The sequence below is a fragment of the Botryllus schlosseri genome, chromosome 16 (assembly GCF_051294905.1).
Source record: "Botryllus schlosseri isolate E-star chromosome 16, Bs_hap1, whole genome shotgun sequence".
Classification (NCBI taxonomy): Eukaryota; Metazoa; Chordata; class Ascidiacea; order Stolidobranchia; family Styelidae; genus Botryllus; species Botryllus schlosseri.
This window is the reverse complement of record NC_137251.1, coordinates 3,197,397-3,216,839: the sequence shown is the minus strand read 5'-3', so window position 1 is coordinate 3,216,839 and position 19,443 is coordinate 3,197,397. Positions and strand designations below refer to the sequence as shown.

General features: G+C 40.6%; 1 protein-coding gene across 2 annotated transcripts; it reads left to right on the top strand.

Annotated features, from left to right (window-relative positions):
• Positions 1-554: 554 nt before the first annotated feature.
• On the top strand, positions 555-18,139 carry LOC145458791 (high affinity cGMP-specific 3',5'-cyclic phosphodiesterase 9A-like). 2 transcript variants are annotated; one of them, XM_080337281.1, is made up of 7 exons: positions 555-715; positions 13,828-14,196; positions 14,356-14,494; positions 15,172-15,349; positions 15,418-15,607; positions 16,559-16,736; positions 17,801-18,139. In XM_080337281.1, exons 1-7 carry the CDS (start codon positions 633-635, stop codon positions 17,957-17,959), a joined length of 1,296 nt encoding a protein of 431 aa, XP_080193407.1. In that variant the 5' UTR covers positions 555-632; the 3' UTR covers positions 17,960-18,139. The 2 variants fall into 2 exon arrangements, with proteins under 2 accessions (XP_080193407.1, XP_080193408.1); XM_080337282.1 differs by lacking the exon at positions 555-715 and adding an exon at positions 10,169-12,431.
• Positions 18,140-19,443: the final 1,304 nt, after the last annotated feature.

Genomic DNA, 19,443 nt, shown 5'->3' with positions numbered 1-19,443 from the left:
TCGTGCCCACTTCTTGCTAGGACTGTCGCGATAAGAGAGCAGCTTCCAAATAGAATGGAGCACTACAGTGGTGAGATGAACCATAGATAACTCAAGTCAATGCTCCTGCGCGGAATTGTCCTCATTCTAGATTGTAGGAGAAGCTTCCTTCTGTGGTGTCGAATGTAGTTTTTATTATTGATCGCTGTGCATAATAAGTCATGATTGCAGGATTAGTACTTCGAAATAATCGATGAAGTAAGAGGATCGATAGACTTTACTGCGAACTAATAGGTTTTCTGCGGTAGGCCTACCTTCCCAAAACATATCGCGACCTTCAATATTGATTCCGGTCTCGTTAGGAATTCACGTATTTACGACCTTGCGCGTCAACTGTGCAGTCTACCTACACTCGCCATGTTTTAGCATTCATACGGACCGTGTCTGTGTCAACTCTTGTTTTCTGTTTGTCTTAACAGCGCGATCGATTAAAGCAATGTAAATTTATACAATGATAGTGCTTACGGCACCTTTCTAATAGTAGTAGCTAGCCTACTTTACATATATTATCATACGATCTATTCTTGCGTTGCATCTCAACAGTACAGAGTACAGTTTAGCATACCACTGGAATTTTGAAATCTGTGAATAGAATGTCGGCAGAAGAAATGTCACTGAAGACTGTGGAGCCGGCGCAGCAGAAAGAAGATGTAGAAGAAGCCGCGACAGACGACAAGTGAGTTGTTATGGAGTGCATTGTTATATCCTGAATGGATTGAGGCAGTGGTGTTTCTCGTTACCGGTACTGTCACATGCCGATTCTCAAAAATCCGAGACTAATGTGATGGAAAGGCGGCGTTGCATGATCCTTTCAACGTGACTTCTGCGCATCGGCGTGGGCCAAAATATTATTTTAGTCCGGCCCTATTAAAAGATCAATATCGTTTCTCCTTTCAATCAGTTGAACGTCGGATATCAGATCGGTTGACTCCTCCATTTCTGCACGCATGTCGCTCATGTTTTGCGCGCTCCTGAAAAATTTGCGATCCTATGGAATTTAAACACATTCCACATAGATTCCGTTCAACTCTTACTGTCAGGATAATATCTCCAATGAAACACGACATATAATAAAATTCACTGCTTGGTTGTAATTCCAACATTTCTCCTTATTTTAGAAGTGTCCTGCGCTGGTTAATACCAAGAACAATGCATTAATGAAAAACTTCGCACACTAACGAGAAACATATTTAGTATATTGACTTTAAGGAAACAGTTGTGCGGCTAATGACCACTTATGTCTCGTAAAGGTTTATATATGGTGATGGGTACCGACTCACAACACATAAATTATAATGTGGTTGAACCATATAGAGCAGTGGTTTCCAACCGGTGGGGAATTCCCCACTGGTGGGGAATTTCGGGATTTCTGATGGGGAATAGACTCGCTTTTGAAAAAAATATTCACAGCAATAATCTCCTTTTTTAAATGTCCTTTTGAAATGCCGATCGTATCTCTAATATTTCTTAGCTCATTTGCAAATCAGCAATTCAGTGTCTCCAATTAGCGAGAATCGCCTGGATAGCGGCACGCGATCTCCAACATATGGTGTTATTCATTTGCACATGAAATGGAGCGATTGAAGTATCCTGATTCGTTGTAATAGGAGCTGATATTGCTGAATATGTATTCAAGGGAGATCGCGGACGCGATAATTGATAGCACGTTGCCACATTCGGATTTGCTACGACAAATTAAATTATGTATTTCTTTAATTTCGAGGTCTTTTAGTAGCGTGCGAAAGTATAGTTTACGGTGGCTTATATATATCACACGCATGAGTTCGTCAACGTCAGGAAGTTTATCTGATCCATATATTATTCGGTATTTACGCAGGTAAATTGATGCTACCTCGCAACAATTGAAAAATTTTCAAACCCCTCCTATTTTTCTGTTAGCTCCGCGCCCGGGTATAGATACATACTTACGGACGCGCGTTTACGGTTACCAGTTCACTGCTGTGCTGATTTAATTGTGTGTTTATAATTTCCGGGAATCTTAACAATCACCAATAGCACGTATTTATTAAGCAAAGTCTTGCCAAATGTTATTGGAGATAGCATTTTTAAAGGGTGGATATAGAGATTTCACGTGGGGAATGAAGGCTTAGAATAATTCGGAAGTAGGGAATTAAGAAAAAAAGGTTGGGAACCACTGATATAGAGGGTTCGGTCCTGGTGCACAAGGCCCGAACCTTGCCCGAACCCGAATGCTTTGGACCAGAAGACGGCCCAAAAATGAGCTTTCGATACGAGACATTCGGGAATGTCATGAACCTACTCGTATCGATAGAGAACCGCATAATGAATTGAACAAAATGAATCCGTGAACGATAAACGTTCTGAAATTATTATTACTTAGCGTAGTGTCGCTTTACAATGTACAAAAGTAATCCGTTATTGAAGAAAAGATTGTGCTGATTATAGACGCGGGTTGATAACTTCTGCGACCTCGTATCATGTTACGCAGTGGGTTCATATTGAAAGTCCATGAAGAACCGCTATAATTTGATCGGAGGAAAATCGATTACAAGACTTATGATTGGTTACCGTCCGAAAGGGGTAACTGCAAAATTTGCGGGCATGGACAGAAATTGAGCGAGGCAATGAAGTTATCACTCATGCATATGTATCGGTACATTCCAGCATATGACAATAATGGCCAGTTTGGGCTTTATATGTAATTAGCTTTGTTTTGCGTCCCACCAAAATCTTCTCATCGCGGCATATTTCCCTAACTAATGGCGTCCACACTTCAATCGTTGTTGAGCGGTGAAGAGGGGCGATGCGGGATATCCTCATGATCGCTTATTATGCAAAAGGTGGAGCGGTAGCTCACAATGAACTGAAACTATATCTGAGGAGTAGGGATTGTATGCAGTGCGGGACACTGCCGCTGTAAGATTGCCGGAATCTCGAGTATCCGGTCATCAGGCACTCATTTTTCGATTTGCGCTCGAATCTGATCCTAGATCCTGGCGTGGTCAATATGTAGGTTATCAACGACTTTATCTGTCATCTGGTAATGTAAACAGGCGAAGAGCAGGTCACGAATTCTCCCTCGTTGCTGTTGTTTATCGTATCATTGATTTTTGTTCAAGATTGGTATCTCCAAATGAGCGAATCTGGCGATAGGTATTCCGCGCCAGAGAACCTTTTTTTGACGGAGCGTCGAATGAAATCGATTTTGCGTGTTTTAAATTCTCCTACGCATGCCCGCATGCTTCTGCTAAATACTCCAAATTTAACTGCTGGTCTGCGGTTTCTCGTCTATATGAAGTTGCGGGCGATGCGATTGATTAGAGCTGAATTAGATCTTCATCAGTCATTAATGCCACCAAAGTAGTGCTTGCTCCACTTTCACGACGGTGTCACGCGAAGAGATGATTAAACCGACAGCCACTCAACGCCTTGTCGTGCAACGGTGTTGTAGCGCCATGAGAGTTTGAGTGAGGCGACTGAGATTTGCAGCGCGATAACATTGATGTTCTGGCGCAGTTGCCGGGCCTGTCATTAAGTTGCGAAAATGAACAAGTGTTAGCCATGCGGCTAATATTTTCTTATGACTCTATGGGTGTATACAAATTTTTGTTGGACTGGGTTCCGCACGCGATACCCTGTTTGTAGGCACGCAAAGGTCGTCGTTCTGAAGTTAATGGGATCGTCACTACAGTACCAGCATAATGTCACGACAATATAGCCCTAATACGTATTACGAGATGTATAGATTGCTCCAGCCTGGAGTTGGGCATGGTGCATGGTTGGAGGCATTGAAAACAATCGGATATTATCCATGCACAGTTGCACACTTCAAATGCCATTACAATCGGACCGTCTACACTACATGAGACAATGCGTGCACTCCGACTATTGGGCCGAAAAACCTGGCGTAGGCCTACCTCGTCATTTCCGTGACCATACGAATTTAACTGTGGTGTACTAGGGTAAGATCATATTTTGATGTTGCCACATCGAAATAAAGCGTAGACGTAATGTATATGTTGTATCTGTCACTTGCTAATAATTCATCGCCTGTTCGATTACAGTTTGAGATGTTATCGGCGCGTATCGTTGTCGATCACGACGCGATTGCAGGGCCAAGCTCATCATTTTAGATAAGAATGTGCGATTATCTTATTGTCTACAATTCCCGGATAGGTATGTTATCGCCATGACTCAGATGGCAGATTACCGAGAATTAATTACTGAAAAACCTTTCAACGTGACTTGCCTCGTAGGGCTCCGCGGAACGTCGCTTCCAGCGAATTACCGCGGACGGCAGATTAGCGTTTTGGATCACGCGCAGAATTTTTCGTCGAGAGTACACTGCGTTTATGTGTTCGCCTCGTGGGTTGTGTACTGAAAACTGCCCTCCTGGTACGTTACAACAACATTAAAACGGCGTTCATTCAACTCGACACTTTTTTTTAATCATTTACTCGAGGAAAGTATGTAACCAGTTAACTGTTTATTTTCCAATATATTGGGGCTGCTATTTTCGTGCTTGAATATTATGACTGCGATTTTACGACGACAACACCGTCGTTTGTGGTCGATTCTGGTTTGCGTCCAAAGATAATATGTTTATTAGCGCAGCTAGATGTGAGTATGAGTATAACAAATAGATTTCTGTCTGATACGTTTTTTGTTACATTTTACACAAACAGGCAACTAAACGCAATTGGGTAGTTTCAGAATGACCTCACACTGTTGATAAACTTGATAGATGTCTGCTTCGATTGCTCTTTTTCGATACGAAAGCATGTCACATCAGATTTTTCGCTGTTACTGTGCTGGAAATTACCGCTTGGTTCAACTTCGTAATGCTTGATCTCGTGATACAGTACCATGAACTCTGTGCAACTCCTCTTTTAATACACAACATTCTATATCATATCAATAGAACTGATACGCTGTGTTCTGAATATAATCGTATGTCAGCATGTCATTGAGAGAGAGCATAAGGCAAACTCAAGTTGTTGCTGTTTTTTATCATGGTGTTTCGACATCGCTGATCAATTTACAGCATTCGGTTTGCAATTCCTGCTGTCCGCTTATAGCATGACCGACGTTCATTCTAGATTGAGGGTTTTGCAACACCACTGACCCGGATGGAACGTAGTGTTCTATCGCGAAGTCAACCAAATCAATTTCATCGATGTATGAGAACTCAAACTTGGAATCGAAAAGCTCCCAACCTCCCCAATCTTTAAGCATCCCGTATTGTAATATAAAATGATACACGTTTCCACGTTGACGAGCCGAATCGATGTTTAATTTGTGCAGGATCCCAATGACCAACAGTTTTGTAGATACATCCATGTGCCTATTTACTAAACTTTGTAGTTAGTACAGCAAACCAGAAACGAATACTCTCGATACGTAAGGTGTGGTTTTATTTTAGTTGTCATTATTATTTGTTTATCTATACGACTGTTTCTGAAGAAGATTACCCGAAAACAATATATATTGACTTTTCAGTGGTACAAGTCTGAATATGAATATAGTTATATTTTGTAAAAACGGAACCGAGGTATTAATATGTATCATAAAGAATGCACTCAAAAAAGAAACGATATGCTTCGAAACTGATTCTTTATATTCTACAAACTTTTTACGGACCTTTTCAACCAGAATCTCAGTGACGTTTCTCGATGGACGCTTGATATTCATCTCCTGATGTCGTTTAGCTATATAGTATATAGTGACATCACCGCAATATTTTCTATAAATAGAATTCGCGAGCAATTACCATATTATTCCCAATTATATGTACGTGACAATCTTTTTAAGCGTTATCAAGATCGCTGTCATATGATACCCCATTTTCCATATTTTATGTTCGTAACAAAAGGATTACATGGATTGCCTGATGAAGCGTACCCCATAATATCACAAATTCCATGCGACAAGCTATTGCTATTGCTCGTGAACTTGGGAGAATGATTTGACATTCTGAGATGTGGAATTGTTGTAACGTGATGAATGTCACAAAACTATTGCAGAAGAGAATAATTTCAACCGTTTAAAATGTCGTCTTCGTCAAGATTGTAACTATACACCATGAACTCATCAACGTGAACCACATTTTATTGCTCTGTATGCTACCCAGATGAGCGAATAGCATTCTGAAAGCACCATCCCGAATTGAAATCCCGATCCATGATCTGGAATTCATTCATCAATCAGTTTCACGACCAAAGCCAAGTCATATAGCATTTACGACCATTCTAAATTATGAGTCCGAATCGAAATTCCAGCCAGGTCTCGCCGGTATCGTGCAACTTCGGTTTATATATTCAAATCTCTTTTTATATACATTCGAGTCCAAATCCAACCTCACGGAGTATTGCTGGCATCTGGCAAATGAACCGAAGACCTGCCTGCGTACACACATATAGATTTATGTGCCTACTTGTCTGAAATTGTTCGATAGGCATGCCACGTTTTCCGCAGGGAGTGATTTATCGACAAGATTAAAACACCGACAAATTGTAATTATGAGTAAAATGAAAAATTAGAGAAATTGACATTTCTTCAAAATTCGGAACACTTCAGGAAAAATTTTGGTATTTTTGTAATTGGATTGGAATACTATAACACAGAGGTGCTCAACCCGCGGCCCGCAGACGTTCATTTTGCGGCCCGCGACATCTGTCATCGTGAACCTATTATTAATGGCACGGTATTGTTACATATCAATTTAGCTACTTGGCTCTCTATCGCACCGTCTCTGTTTCATTTGATTACTCATTCTTTGATGTGTTCTGGATTCTTGATATACGCTCGAGCTTAGATTGTTATTGTTTTGAATCGGTATTCGGCTGGACTCTGGTTCAAGGGGACCCCGCTTCGTAGTACACTTTTAAAGAGTGTTCCACTCACCCCGAATGATTTGAACAGAAACAAGAACAAGGAACGGGACATTAAACGTCGAAAACTGGGTTTGTAACTCTGCGCGCAACAATGAATTTGCTTTCTCGGATATAAACGGAAAACCAATGTGTCATATTTGTTGAAGAACACTTGTAGTAAAGAAGGGTTGAAGCTTACAATGGTACCACGACAGTTTCTTCTGGAGTTATACATATCACCTGATCTTAGAAAAAACGCTGCTACCTAGGTGTCAAACCAAGCAATTCAAATTTCGAGACATCGTTAAAATTGCCGACGAAGTTACAGACGCATCGTTCAAAATTGATTGGAATATCGCTAAACCAAATAAATCTGCTAGAGAAGATGTATTTCAATTAAACTTTAACATACTGTGGGAATATTCGCTGTTTCCGGCGCTTAGCACCAAGGACAACATCACCTGACAAATTTCGACGCTACAGTTGTCTGATTCAACCGTGACCAGATGAGTAACAGCAATGTCAGTCGATCTTTTACCGCATGTTCTGAAACACGTTGCCGCGAAGACTACTCTAGCCTCGCATTGGACTAATCCACTGGCTCCACATACATTGCAGAGCTAATTATCTGGGTACATTTATCAGAGTGGGCATATTTGCAGACGAAATGCTGGCGGGGCAAAAGTGGGGAGGGACCAGCGAAAAACATCAACTTGATAAAGCTGACTTTTTTAACTATGGAATGAAAGGAGAAGGGTTGTTGGTTTGCTTAAAAATGACCCCGAACGCCAGACTTCTTCTCATATATTTGCGAGCTTGAAGTGATAATTGCCTCAGTACCGAAAAAGTGAAAGTAATTTAATGCTTGCTCGCTCACGCATTGAAACAAAAAGTTCGGTTCTATGGTGGAAGAGTTTAAAGGTGCATTTAACGACTTGGTAACGAATGCAATGCACGCTCCATGAAGGGAGTTACTTGCGCCGCTGGAAGATACTTATTCTCACAAAAATACAGCAACTGCAAACTTACGAACTCCGCCCATCAATGCTTTACACTTCATAAAAATGTCCTAAATGTCCGTATACGATTGGTAGCAGCCCAAAAATACAAGGTAATAATGTTCTGCGGCCCGCAGCGTCATTTGCTGTTGAAATGCGGCCCGTTATACAACGGAAGTTGAGAACCCCTGCAACACAATACATGAAATTTTTTAGCCAACTAAGATTTTTGCAAAATTTTGTTACATGGTGCAATCTACCGATTGGCGAGTATACCTGCTAACGACACTTTAGTAGAAGTTCACAGCAAGTTCGGTTCCATATAATCGGACGAAGGGAAGCACAGGGAAATGATTATCATCTACACTACATCGTTCAATCCACACATTCAGGATATAATATCCAATATCGTTCACGTATGCCTGTGTATAGTGTGTATGCAACAACGACGATAAAAATATTCTCACCCCCAAGACGTTGGATTTCGGACATCGTCACGTTATTTGTTAATAATATTCAAAAATATACGTTTTGTTGCTTCATTGTCGACTGTTGTGTACGCGTTCCAATCTGGCTACGTCCGTGCAATTGTGTGTGTCACTGCATGACTCGCTTGTGTGCAACACGACCGGACCCTGAAAATATTGCGAAACTAATTTTGCGGTTGTTACAGATCATTTGATTGTGCTAAATACGCCGAATCCCGCCGTTTGATCAAACGTTCGCTTTGTACCATTTGATTACTGCCCAAGCATTGATTATTATCGCATGTTACACATAGATTGATAGCTTTCACTATCTAACGTTGATTTCTTTTTCGATTCGGTAATATTCGATTCAAAGTTGATAAGCCTCAAGACGAAAAAGATGCTATAACAAACCATCAATCAATCTAAAGTGTGACGGGACATTGAAATTTGATTGTAGACGGATTTTTCTGGATAGATCATATTGCCCGATTATAAAGTCATCGCAAAACAGTTAATAGAGATGGTCTGGACGTGGACTGTCAAAGTGAGTTATTCTTCCAAGACGATAATTCTTTCGTGCCGTGCTCAACGCCAGACAAAAGGCCAGGTAAGGCGGTGTGCGGCTGTACGCTAAGTGGGAATATAGAAATGAAGATTTCAATATCATGCTTTCATTCAAAACTCACATTATCGCCCTGGTGAGTTTTCCATGCCCTTTTAAACCCACCGATTGCAAAATAAGAGATGGTTGATGGGTAACGCAATATACGCACGCTAATTGTAAATCAATGGTTACCTATACCATTTATATGCTTGTATACTATCATCAAAGTTTTTGTTTATATTAGTTCTCTATCATGCTGCACTGGAGCAGGCTGCGATAACTCTGGTGGTGTTATATCCTAAATTAAAATGCTACAGGTATATTTTTGTATGTTTCAACATGATCTCAATCTACTGAATTGAGAAGAAGTTGTGGGTAGACGACAGACATGCATCGTTTATTTAAGAGACGCATCATTAAATTGGTTTACTTCTTCGCTAAGCAATAAAGAAATAGGGATTGATATCGCTTGAAGCTACACTATGACTAAGAACGCCGATCACTTAATCAAAGACGCGGGGAATCATTGTTTGCTTGAAACTGACAATTTGAAGATGAATCCATAGTTTTGGATTAATTAATATTTCCCTGAGGAGTTATCGCACTCGTGCACGTAAGAAGAGTGAATACACATTGAATATAATGGAAACAGCTTCTAGGAAGTACAGAACTTCAATATACAATTGTATAGTATATTCATATTATAATGAGAACAGTAGTCCAATAGTTGACCGATTTATGATTCACTATTCATGTACAACTGTCAGATCCTGAAGTAGATTTAAATCCTCGGTATTGAGATAGCTAGGGTATCGTTTGACCCAGTCATCGCCAGGTTGTAGCGACGCAAAAGAATCTGGAATTTCTACCAAACAGTATATATATATATGTAATATATCTTTAATACGTGACACAATTCGTCAAGTCACATAGTACCAAGCTATACGTACGTAACAATATGTATTCGCTACCGTTAGTTTTGTATAGCTTCAAGAGGTACAGAACTTCACTACACAAATGAAAAGAACATTGTATATCAACAATCGTATCACAAAATATGACGTCACCAGCATGAAATTGCGAATCAGAGAGCGTCCAATGTACATAAAATGATATACATTGTTCTTTTCAATTCACTGCTAGTTGCTGACGATTACCCCTGACGAGTGTCAGCCGAAAATATTCGGGTTCATTTCAAAATGAATTGAATATACTATTCAGTTAGTTTTGTGTAAGGCACTTTTGGTGGCCCAATGATACAAGCTATATATATATGCTATATTTAATTCGTTACGAAGAAAATATTCTATATTTGTACCATATTATATTTTGATAAGAAAAATATTCCGCCGATTCAAGCCATGTATCCTGCGCTTTTAATTGTGACACATTGGTCCCACAATTCGCCCCATGTTTTTAAGATCTCCATGAAGACGCGTTGCTCACCACACCTCTAAACTTATCCAAATTCCAATGACTTGTGAATTTCTCCTTATCTTTCATTATCAGATTATGCTGAAAATCTCGTTATCTCGATTTTTAACCGCTGCATATGTTTTATGCTGAGCTGATCAACCGGTAATTGGATAGGCTATCCATACTGTAATTAGATTTGCATAACTTGCAGACAACGTCGCTTTCACGGTGCGGTGTGCGCTACGGGCGATGGACGATGCCGAACAAGACACACCAATCGTTATCAGTAATCTATATCAGATTTATGAGCAGATAAGCTCACGCGCTTAGCTGACAACGCGCGCTTGCAGATGTCGGCGTGTAGGCTAACACCGCGTCCAAATCAATTCGTCTTGAAGATGTTTTCAAAATCGGTTTCTCAATTGTTTGGGTTAGAGAGCGAACGCGTCAACATATACACTTGCACATTTATCTTGGAAATAATCTTCGTTATCTCAGACTGACTTCACCCGTGGTGACGGATCTTGATCCGATGGTTTGGATTACCGTCCGATCGGTGATATGAGAAATGTCTTAGCTTAAATGTGCATGATATACGCATTTTCGCACGTTTGGACATGTAATCATGTATAGGTTATTCCAAGAACGCTGAAACTTAATCGCTTTGGCCCGATAGCTGTATAGTGTATATCGAGCATTAGTATCTTTCGCCTTAAGTTTCGTACTTTGCTGTTGGGAGCATAAATGACCCAACAGCATACAGAATAGAGGCTTATTCCCTACAAATACACGTTTAACGTCGTTCACGTGCTTTGGTTACGTTGATACGACTCATCCAGTAGTTGCGAATGACCAGACGCGAAAACAATAAAAGTTGTTCTCGAACTCATGTTTTCGTACAAATCAATTTCACTGATGCCCGCGAAGATACCCATTTCGCTCAGAATATGATTTCATATTCATCGCGCAAGCAATCCTATCCAGTCGTCACTTTCGGCGAGGCATGACATCTTGACTCCTGAGTCAAATGCAATCAGATTCAACAACCCTTTCCTATATTTTCGGATGACCCAAATTCGGCGATGAGATGCCCGATAGCCCGCGCGCGTTTGACGTGCGATAGAGTGGCTGTTTTGCCGTGCTTAGGGGCATGTTTAATTTCAGCAACCGCCCTTCTAGCAATGGGCCTTTTTGTAGTATTCTCCGTTGAAAGTGTAGAGAGAGAGAGAGTGTCTTTATTTCCATCCAACCAAAATACAGAGCAAGCAGACAACAACAACAACAACCACGACATCACAGAAAAATGTGCTTGCATAATGCGCAGTATTCGTTATTGGACAATAGGAATGATCGACCTCGGATGTTAACTAGTCTGATCACACCCGCATCAAATAAGTATGCAATGTCTCTTCATGATATGACAGTAACCAAAATAGAAAGAAAAAAACATGCAAGGATATAGTAGCGATGTCTGGGCGAGGTATATGCCGACGACGAGGGGTAATCATGTAGCGCAAGTCTTTTTTGAATCAATCAACCTCGATAGTGCGTGCGGAACCCAAAGAGCAGTCACCGTTAGTTCAAGGTCAAGCCGTTGGCATATATGCGCGAGAATTATGGCGCAACTATAACCCGCATCAACAATCCCCCGACAGAGATATCCATCATATCGGTAAAGCCAATCACGATGAGCAACGTTGGTTACGTGAGGTCGGCGACGTTGCGGTCACATGTATTGTTAAGCATAACAGAATCCCGGGACGTATTTAGGAAACAATTCTTAAAAACGAAGAAGTCTTCAGATAGCGATCTTTCGCGAAATCTAGAAGGAAGCGCGCATCCCCGGGCGAGCGCGACTCGATAAAATAGCCGAGCGGAGCGCGATCGGACAGCAGACACGTTTTGTCTTCACTCACGACGGCTAAATACTGGAGGTTAGCGGACGCGACGCAGCAAGGACTAAAATCTTACCGATCAACATGTTATGCTTAGCGGTGAACGCATTGCGCTACGAAGAAGATAAACAGTGGAATCAAATTGTTATTAAGTCGTAAGTATAAAGTGCTCGATGGCTTTAATCGGAGGAAGTGTTGTAATTTTGTAATGTAATTAATTAGCAATATTGCTATTAGCAATTAGCTACAAGGAAAACGTCACGTTAGCTACAAGGAAAACGTCACGTGAACTCCAGAGAATTAATATGCGCCATCACGCAGACCGCAATAACATGGATTTTATCTCGATTAAACTTTGTACGAATAGGTTACAACACATATCCCTATTTTCTATCATGCTCGTTGTTTCAAAAGATTTTGTTCTGTGTCAATGAATACAGTTGGTACAGTTGTAACATATACTACCTTGTCATGCATTAAAAGTTAACAAAACCTTTTGGATATTCAATTCGGTCATCATTATGCTCTCCGTTGTCCACGGGTATATATCGTTTGCGAAATAATACTGGTAGGTGGCGAGAAGCTTAGAGGTAAGTTCCACCGCTGCAAAATCAATGGGTTGCTAGGTAGTGTCCGGTAGAGGTTGATTTCGGAATCACTTCTTAAGTGTTAAAGATTTATCTATGTTCTTAATCGCCAACCGATTCGCATAGGCATTGTCTTACAAAGGTCTAACTCTAAAACGATAGTGAGTCTAAAATGATAGAAGGCACATCAGGAATCGCAATGAAGATTATCGGCATTGTGTAAAATTACCACAGATGCCGAAGCACGATGAACACTAAAACAACAACTATAATGCTCGTCGGGATGTACTGTTTGTAGGTGGGGTGCAATGATCTACCGCTAACATTACCAGTTGATTTCATGGTATCATGATATTTTTTAAGATAACCGTATTGAGATGGGCGCGCTCTGATATTATCTGTGGTAATACAATATATCGTAAACATATGATACGCCGATTGGGTTGTTAACCCTTTTACAACTTCACTTGATATGACTATTTCGTGCGTGGCATCGGGGTGTCATCATTTCGCGCGGTTTATTTACTTAATATGTCTGTACTGGAAGTGTGGCTATTTAGCATTTTGGTAAAACCGCGTGGCCCTTACGGATGAAGTCAGAGCAACGGGTCAATTTAGTTCCACGCTTGGACATGCTGAATGCCAGCACGATTAATACTCGTCAGATGACAGATTATAACCTAATCTCTTCTATTTGGCGATTAGATCGTGACGGAGAATATGCCCATTGCCCAAAAAAGCAGAACTCGATGGCTGATAACAGAATTTCGTAAATAACATGCAGGCCTTTGTTGACGTGTTACTCCCGCCAAACATTTTCGCATTATATCGTGCGGTATCTAACGGATATTAAATGCGGACGTGTCGATGTCGCTTGGCCTCCGGTGATCCAAACGAATGGTTTTTAATGTCGCCCTAACATGAAATACTTGCTGTAGTGTTGATCAATGTTGTTCTCTTTTAGAACCGGCCAAGTCGAAGACGACGAGAATTCGTATCAAGGCAGCGAGAAATCAGCCGAAGACATCCCAGACGAGGACGCACAGCAGTTTGAATCTGAGAGAAACGAAGCGATGGTCGACGATTTCCATCACTCGCAAAACGATTCTACAAAGGGGCCGGCCAACGCGTCTGAGCGCAGGAGGGAGAAAAGACAGAGAGAAATAGACAACATCCATACAGACGAACAGTGTCGGGATAGCGACTCTTGCGACGAAGACGTTGTCGACATGATGGATGATGTTGCGTGGCCTTTGGATACCGTGGACCGATTAGCTGACCCGGATTTCGATGTTTGGAGACTGGGACGAGATGGAATGGTTGACCATATACAGTAAGTACCAATGTTTTACAAATGTCATGTTTCACAGATCACTTCTTCATGACATAATACGAACTACATTATATCTGCATTCCACAAATTCATGGTCACTTATTTTAATTATAGAAATTCTGTGATCTGTATATTATATATTGAATTGCTTTTGCATAGGTATATGTACAATGACTTCGGAGTGACCCAGGCCTGGAAAATACCACGGCTTACTCTTCGCATGTTTTTACTCGGAGTGAGAGAACGCTATCAAGATAATCCGTATCACAACTTCAAGCATTCGTTTTGCGTAACCCAGGTAAAATTCTTCTAGCATTTATATTTTCCTACGCGAACTCGCGGCTACCAATATCGGCTTCTGTTCTGTCTTCACTTGAAAGCGTCATCACGTTTTTGGTTTATCATTCCTTCTATATCGAGCTTATCAGCCGTATCCAAACATAACTTCCTTTGCCTTCTCCTGTGGTCACGTTAATACCAACTAATAGCGGTTATCTGTGCCGGTGGAACGGACATCTTTTCATGCCCCCGTCCTGTATTGTTTATTTCTCTTGACTGCAGCATGTGGAGTTGTCGGAATTGGTAAAAGAAATAACTTGCCTAACGCTATCTACACAATAACTGGCGGATTGTGAAACGTCAAACCACAGATTTGTGACGTCATTATCTCACGAACAATCAGGAATGTGACCAAAATAGGCACAAATTACCACTCTCTTATCGCTCAATTTTGAACTTAGATGGTACCATTTTCAGTTCTTCATCAGGCGCGAATGTCAATGATTATAGGTTACGCCGCTAAGCCCCACGACCCGCGTCAGCTAATGATACCAATATTGATTTGATTTGTCACATTCAGGGAATTCTTTTAGCCTATGGTCAACAGAACGCCGCGAACCTTCATTTTTAAGGAATTGTGTTTCCGGTTAAGGTTAAGCGCGTGTGCGGTGTTGAGAAATATCCATGCTTTTTCAGATGGTGTACAGTATGGTATCGAAATTGAATTTGCGAAACCTACTCAGCGTTGACGACCTCGGCATTCTACTAACGGCCGCCGTATGCCACGACGTCGACCACCCGGGACTCAGCAACGGCTACCATTCCCACGCTCAGTCGCCCCTCGCGATTCTATACGACTACAAAAGTATATTAGGTATGGAATCGCATAGCGCATTGCGGCGTGTAATATCAATCCCTTAACAAAATGTTACATTTGTACAGAGCAGCATCATTTTGCGGTGACATGTCGAATATTGACGAATAAAGAAAGAAACATATTCCGAAACGTGGCGAACAGAGACGAAATTCTGAGCGACGCACGATCGTTAATATTGGCGACCGATTTGGCTTTGCACAAAGACATAATGGATGACTTTACAAAAAGAATTCCGCATTTCAATTTCAGCAACAGGTACAGTATATACACTTATTTCGATTGTGATTGATCGGAAGCTATCGTACACTATCTCAATCAATCATCGCAGATGACTTGATAGGCATACTTCAAGATTTTCACTATCTTGTAATGACTACCGTCTGGCTATGTAATCTGTGTTTTGCCGTGACACAAATCTCAGCAATTGCATTGACGTAAATATTTTGTGATATGACGCACAGACACGGTCTAATCCACGAGCAGTGGAGCATTTGCGGTCGAACTACATGATCTCTAGCGACAGTGATTAATGCATGCGACTGCGACGAAATTGGGTTAGACGACTGTGAAAAAAGACAAAATTGTTGATCTTATTGTATGACCACACAAAGTTCTAAGTACCAGTGTGATTGCTTTCGTTTACGATTACGATAAATTATGCTTTCGCAGAAAACAAGTTTCTTAGCGTGATTAAGTCTCAGTTTGAAAACAAAATAGGACAGATGAAAGCATACAAGCTGCTCGGCCGAATGAAAACGTTTATTTAATGTACTTTTATTCACAAAGGCGTGTTTGATATGTTTCGTCGTAATAAGAAAAAATTGTTAGCTGTTTCAAGCCATGATTTGAGCGAAACATTTGCCATCATGCAAATGTTACATACTCGTAACATATTCTTATATATGCTTAACTCATTCATAATCATTTACACACAGTGACTTGGTCATCTGCTGATGGTAAGATATGGCAAATGAAGGAACCATATCCATGTATGAATCCAAAAGACATATCTTAGCAAACTACTAATTTAAAAATGAAATCACATCGGAATCAGGACTATTCTCGCAAGCGCAACACTGATATTAACGACCTTAAGTCAATATTTTCGGGTCCCTATTGGGGTTAAGCACACTTTATAGTTCACATGATGTTTATGCTTTTGCATTGTATGCATGCATCTGTACTAATCTGTGCGATGAATTTCAGGGCCGACGTGATGAGTCTGTTGAAGATAATAGTGAAGTGTGCGGACGTGTCGAACGAAGTACGACCAGAGGATGTCGCCACTCCCTGGGTCGAAAGGCTGTTCTCTGAGTATTTTGAGCAAAGCGCTCGCGAGAAAAGAGAAAGACTACCGGTCACCGCGTACATGGACCCGGAAAAGGTAAATAAACCTCGCCATCGCTACAGCATAATTTACAACGCTTGATCTTGGCGCCGCGGGAGAGAAATGGAAAATCAGTTTCCTCGTAATTCATTAGACACTAGTACAAACGAAGAACGTGAAAGTAACTGGAAACATTAACGGCGCACGTGTACCACGGCAGAGGCCCCACCGCGAAAGGAGAAACCCACACATTTTTGAGGACATCTTTTGTCGGAGCAGTCACGATTTCGCGCAGATTAGTCTTTTTAAAACTCTGGAAATGGCCTAAAGACCGAAATTAATACTACTTCCGTAAATCATGTCGCCGCATCTCAAAACATCGATGTCTTTGTTTGATGTTAATTTTATTTCTCATGAAAATATTTCTGTAAAGTGAAAACAATTAGAGTCGCGATTCTCTATAGTTCCTGTTCCGCGAATCGCTGGCGAATAGATCGCAATATCTGATCAAGTGCTAGGTGATTGATAAGAAATATTCAAAAATTTCATTAAGATTCGGCCTTTTAAAGTAATATCCGACACAAACATATTTTTACAATTTGGCCAATTTCCGAATTTATTCATATCATTTAGATCCGGTGTGCACCTGACAGTAGCTTCCATGATTTTGAAACACCGAAATTGCCATCCGTTTGTTTTGAAATGTGTTATTGTTGGGCTGTCAATTCGAAAACAAAGTTGCCGATTTATCGATTCCTTGCTCGGAAATTTCCATTAGAATATCCTCGGTGATGTACTTGAAAGTTGCCCGGGCCGTTCTCCTCGAGTTATTTTCATCCATATTTTCAATTAAAAGGTCGGGAGCTATTATTCCGATTGAAAGCCTTTTTATCGCCTGTTCCGATCAGGCGTGCACAAGATACCATTTTCGATACGGAGTTTATAGAGAATAAATTCCAGATAAGCGTGAAGGAGAAATAATTATAACAAGTCGTTTTAACACAGTGAGATGTTTTGGGTATCGTGCGCAGCTTTCTTCCGCAACCACAGGCATAGTGTCGACTTATAATGACATTACCACCGTCTACAGCGAATTCTGACGCAGCTCTTCTCATTTTCAGGTTGATATTATCGATTCGCAAGAGGGTTTTATCAAAGGAATGATGCTGCCGATGTATACGGAGCTGGCGAATTTGATCAAGGACGCAAGAATTTATTATGTAAACCCGTTGAAAAACGCGCTTCGCCGGTACGAATTACAAAAGAGAGAGGCGATGTGAAACGGGCTTGATTACACATATAATGAGAACGTGTACAGACGCGTTGTCGACTTGAATTATACCTCCTCTTTTGATCACCGTAGGAGTATATATATATGGTGAATACTGTGATTTTCAAATTTTGTTGATCTATATATTTTTTATTATTCCGTCAAAGTACAATTTTTGATGTGTACGTTATTTTCTGGTGTGATTGCATTCTTTTACTTCAAGCGTAGAGTGACGACGTGGTTGAGATATGAATTAAAGGTTATTATAAAGCTATTTTTGGGAAAATGCATGAAGATCAGTGCCGGTCAAGTGGCGTAATAGGAACTGCGATTCTTCAGAGTAGCTTTCATTAATTTAGCTGCGGCCGTCGCCTTGTCTCTCATCTCAGCTATTCCGTCGCCAATTGAGTGCTCTTTCGCCAGTAATAACATTTAAAAGGGTGTGATAGTTAGTAACTAGAAAACGCCTACCACGATTCTCACTAAAGCATACCATAATTTTCGAATATGGCATAATTGGTATTTTGAATTCCACGCGTGTATCATCTTTTTCGGTATAGTTGAGAGTATATAGAATAGTTGATCATAATCAATCTACGAATGTCACTAAACGGACAACGCCCGTGAGAAGAAAACTGAACGATTGTGGCGTCTCTGAATCCTATTCGATGGTTGAAGAGAATATGCATTGAGTTAATTCATAACTAACCATTTTGACAATGATTACGAACTAAATATTCAACGGAACAGATGTAGGGAGACGCGCTCTCATTAAACCATCACACCATTAATATTATTATTTCTAACTATCACAATGTTGAATGGAGTAGAGACGATTTCACGTAGTACTTCGTTGGGCAAAAGGCGTTAAACTGCAATTTGAAATAACAACTTCTCACGTGCAGATCCCGATCGCTAAATGAGATGGTTGGTGTTCACTAGATTAGCAAGTGGCGAGAAATACAGTGGTATGTTACGTCCCTGCTACAACAGTCGGTTGGTTCGAGACAAATAACTGGTAACATACAATAATTGGTCGATTGAACACAGTTTATAACGAATAAAACGTCGGCTTGTGACGATATAATTTGGCATACTATAGGCCAGGGTATGTTTGTTTTAATAATGATGTGATTCGTTGTGAGGAATACAATAGATGTCGCCTCAAACACGGTCGCTTCGAGTTTGCTTCATTACCGTTCGGGTTTCCGCGGAAAGGATTTTGAGTCACGATAAAAACGAATATGGAATCGCCGCCTCCTTGAACGAACTCACGATACTAAAGATAACGACAGGTGTGACTAAGATATTTTTAATATATAAATATTTTTGTAGGGCTGAGCCTGAAACCGATTGATTCAGAAGTTATATAGAAATTCAATCTTATATTCTATTCTCTAATAATAGGAATTCCAAGGGCAGTGTTAGGCCTACATTAATTTGCAATAACAATGCCAGTTACATACAAAGGTTTATCCTTGCCGTTTTCACCTA

Excerpts from the sequence above, each read along its gene's own strand:
- LOC145458791 (XM_080337281.1), top strand. The coding sequence starts at position 633 with ATGTCGGCAGAAGAAATGTCACTGAAGACTGTGGAGCCGGCGCAGCAG. Across the intron at positions 14,197-14,355 it reads GGAATGGTTGACCATATACA|GTATATGTACAATGACTTCG; the intron begins GTAAGTACCAAT and ends GCTTTTGCATAG. Across the intron at positions 14,495-15,171 it reads ATTCGTTTTGCGTAACCCAG|ATGGTGTACAGTATGGTATC; the intron begins GTAAAATTCTTC and ends ATGCTTTTTCAG.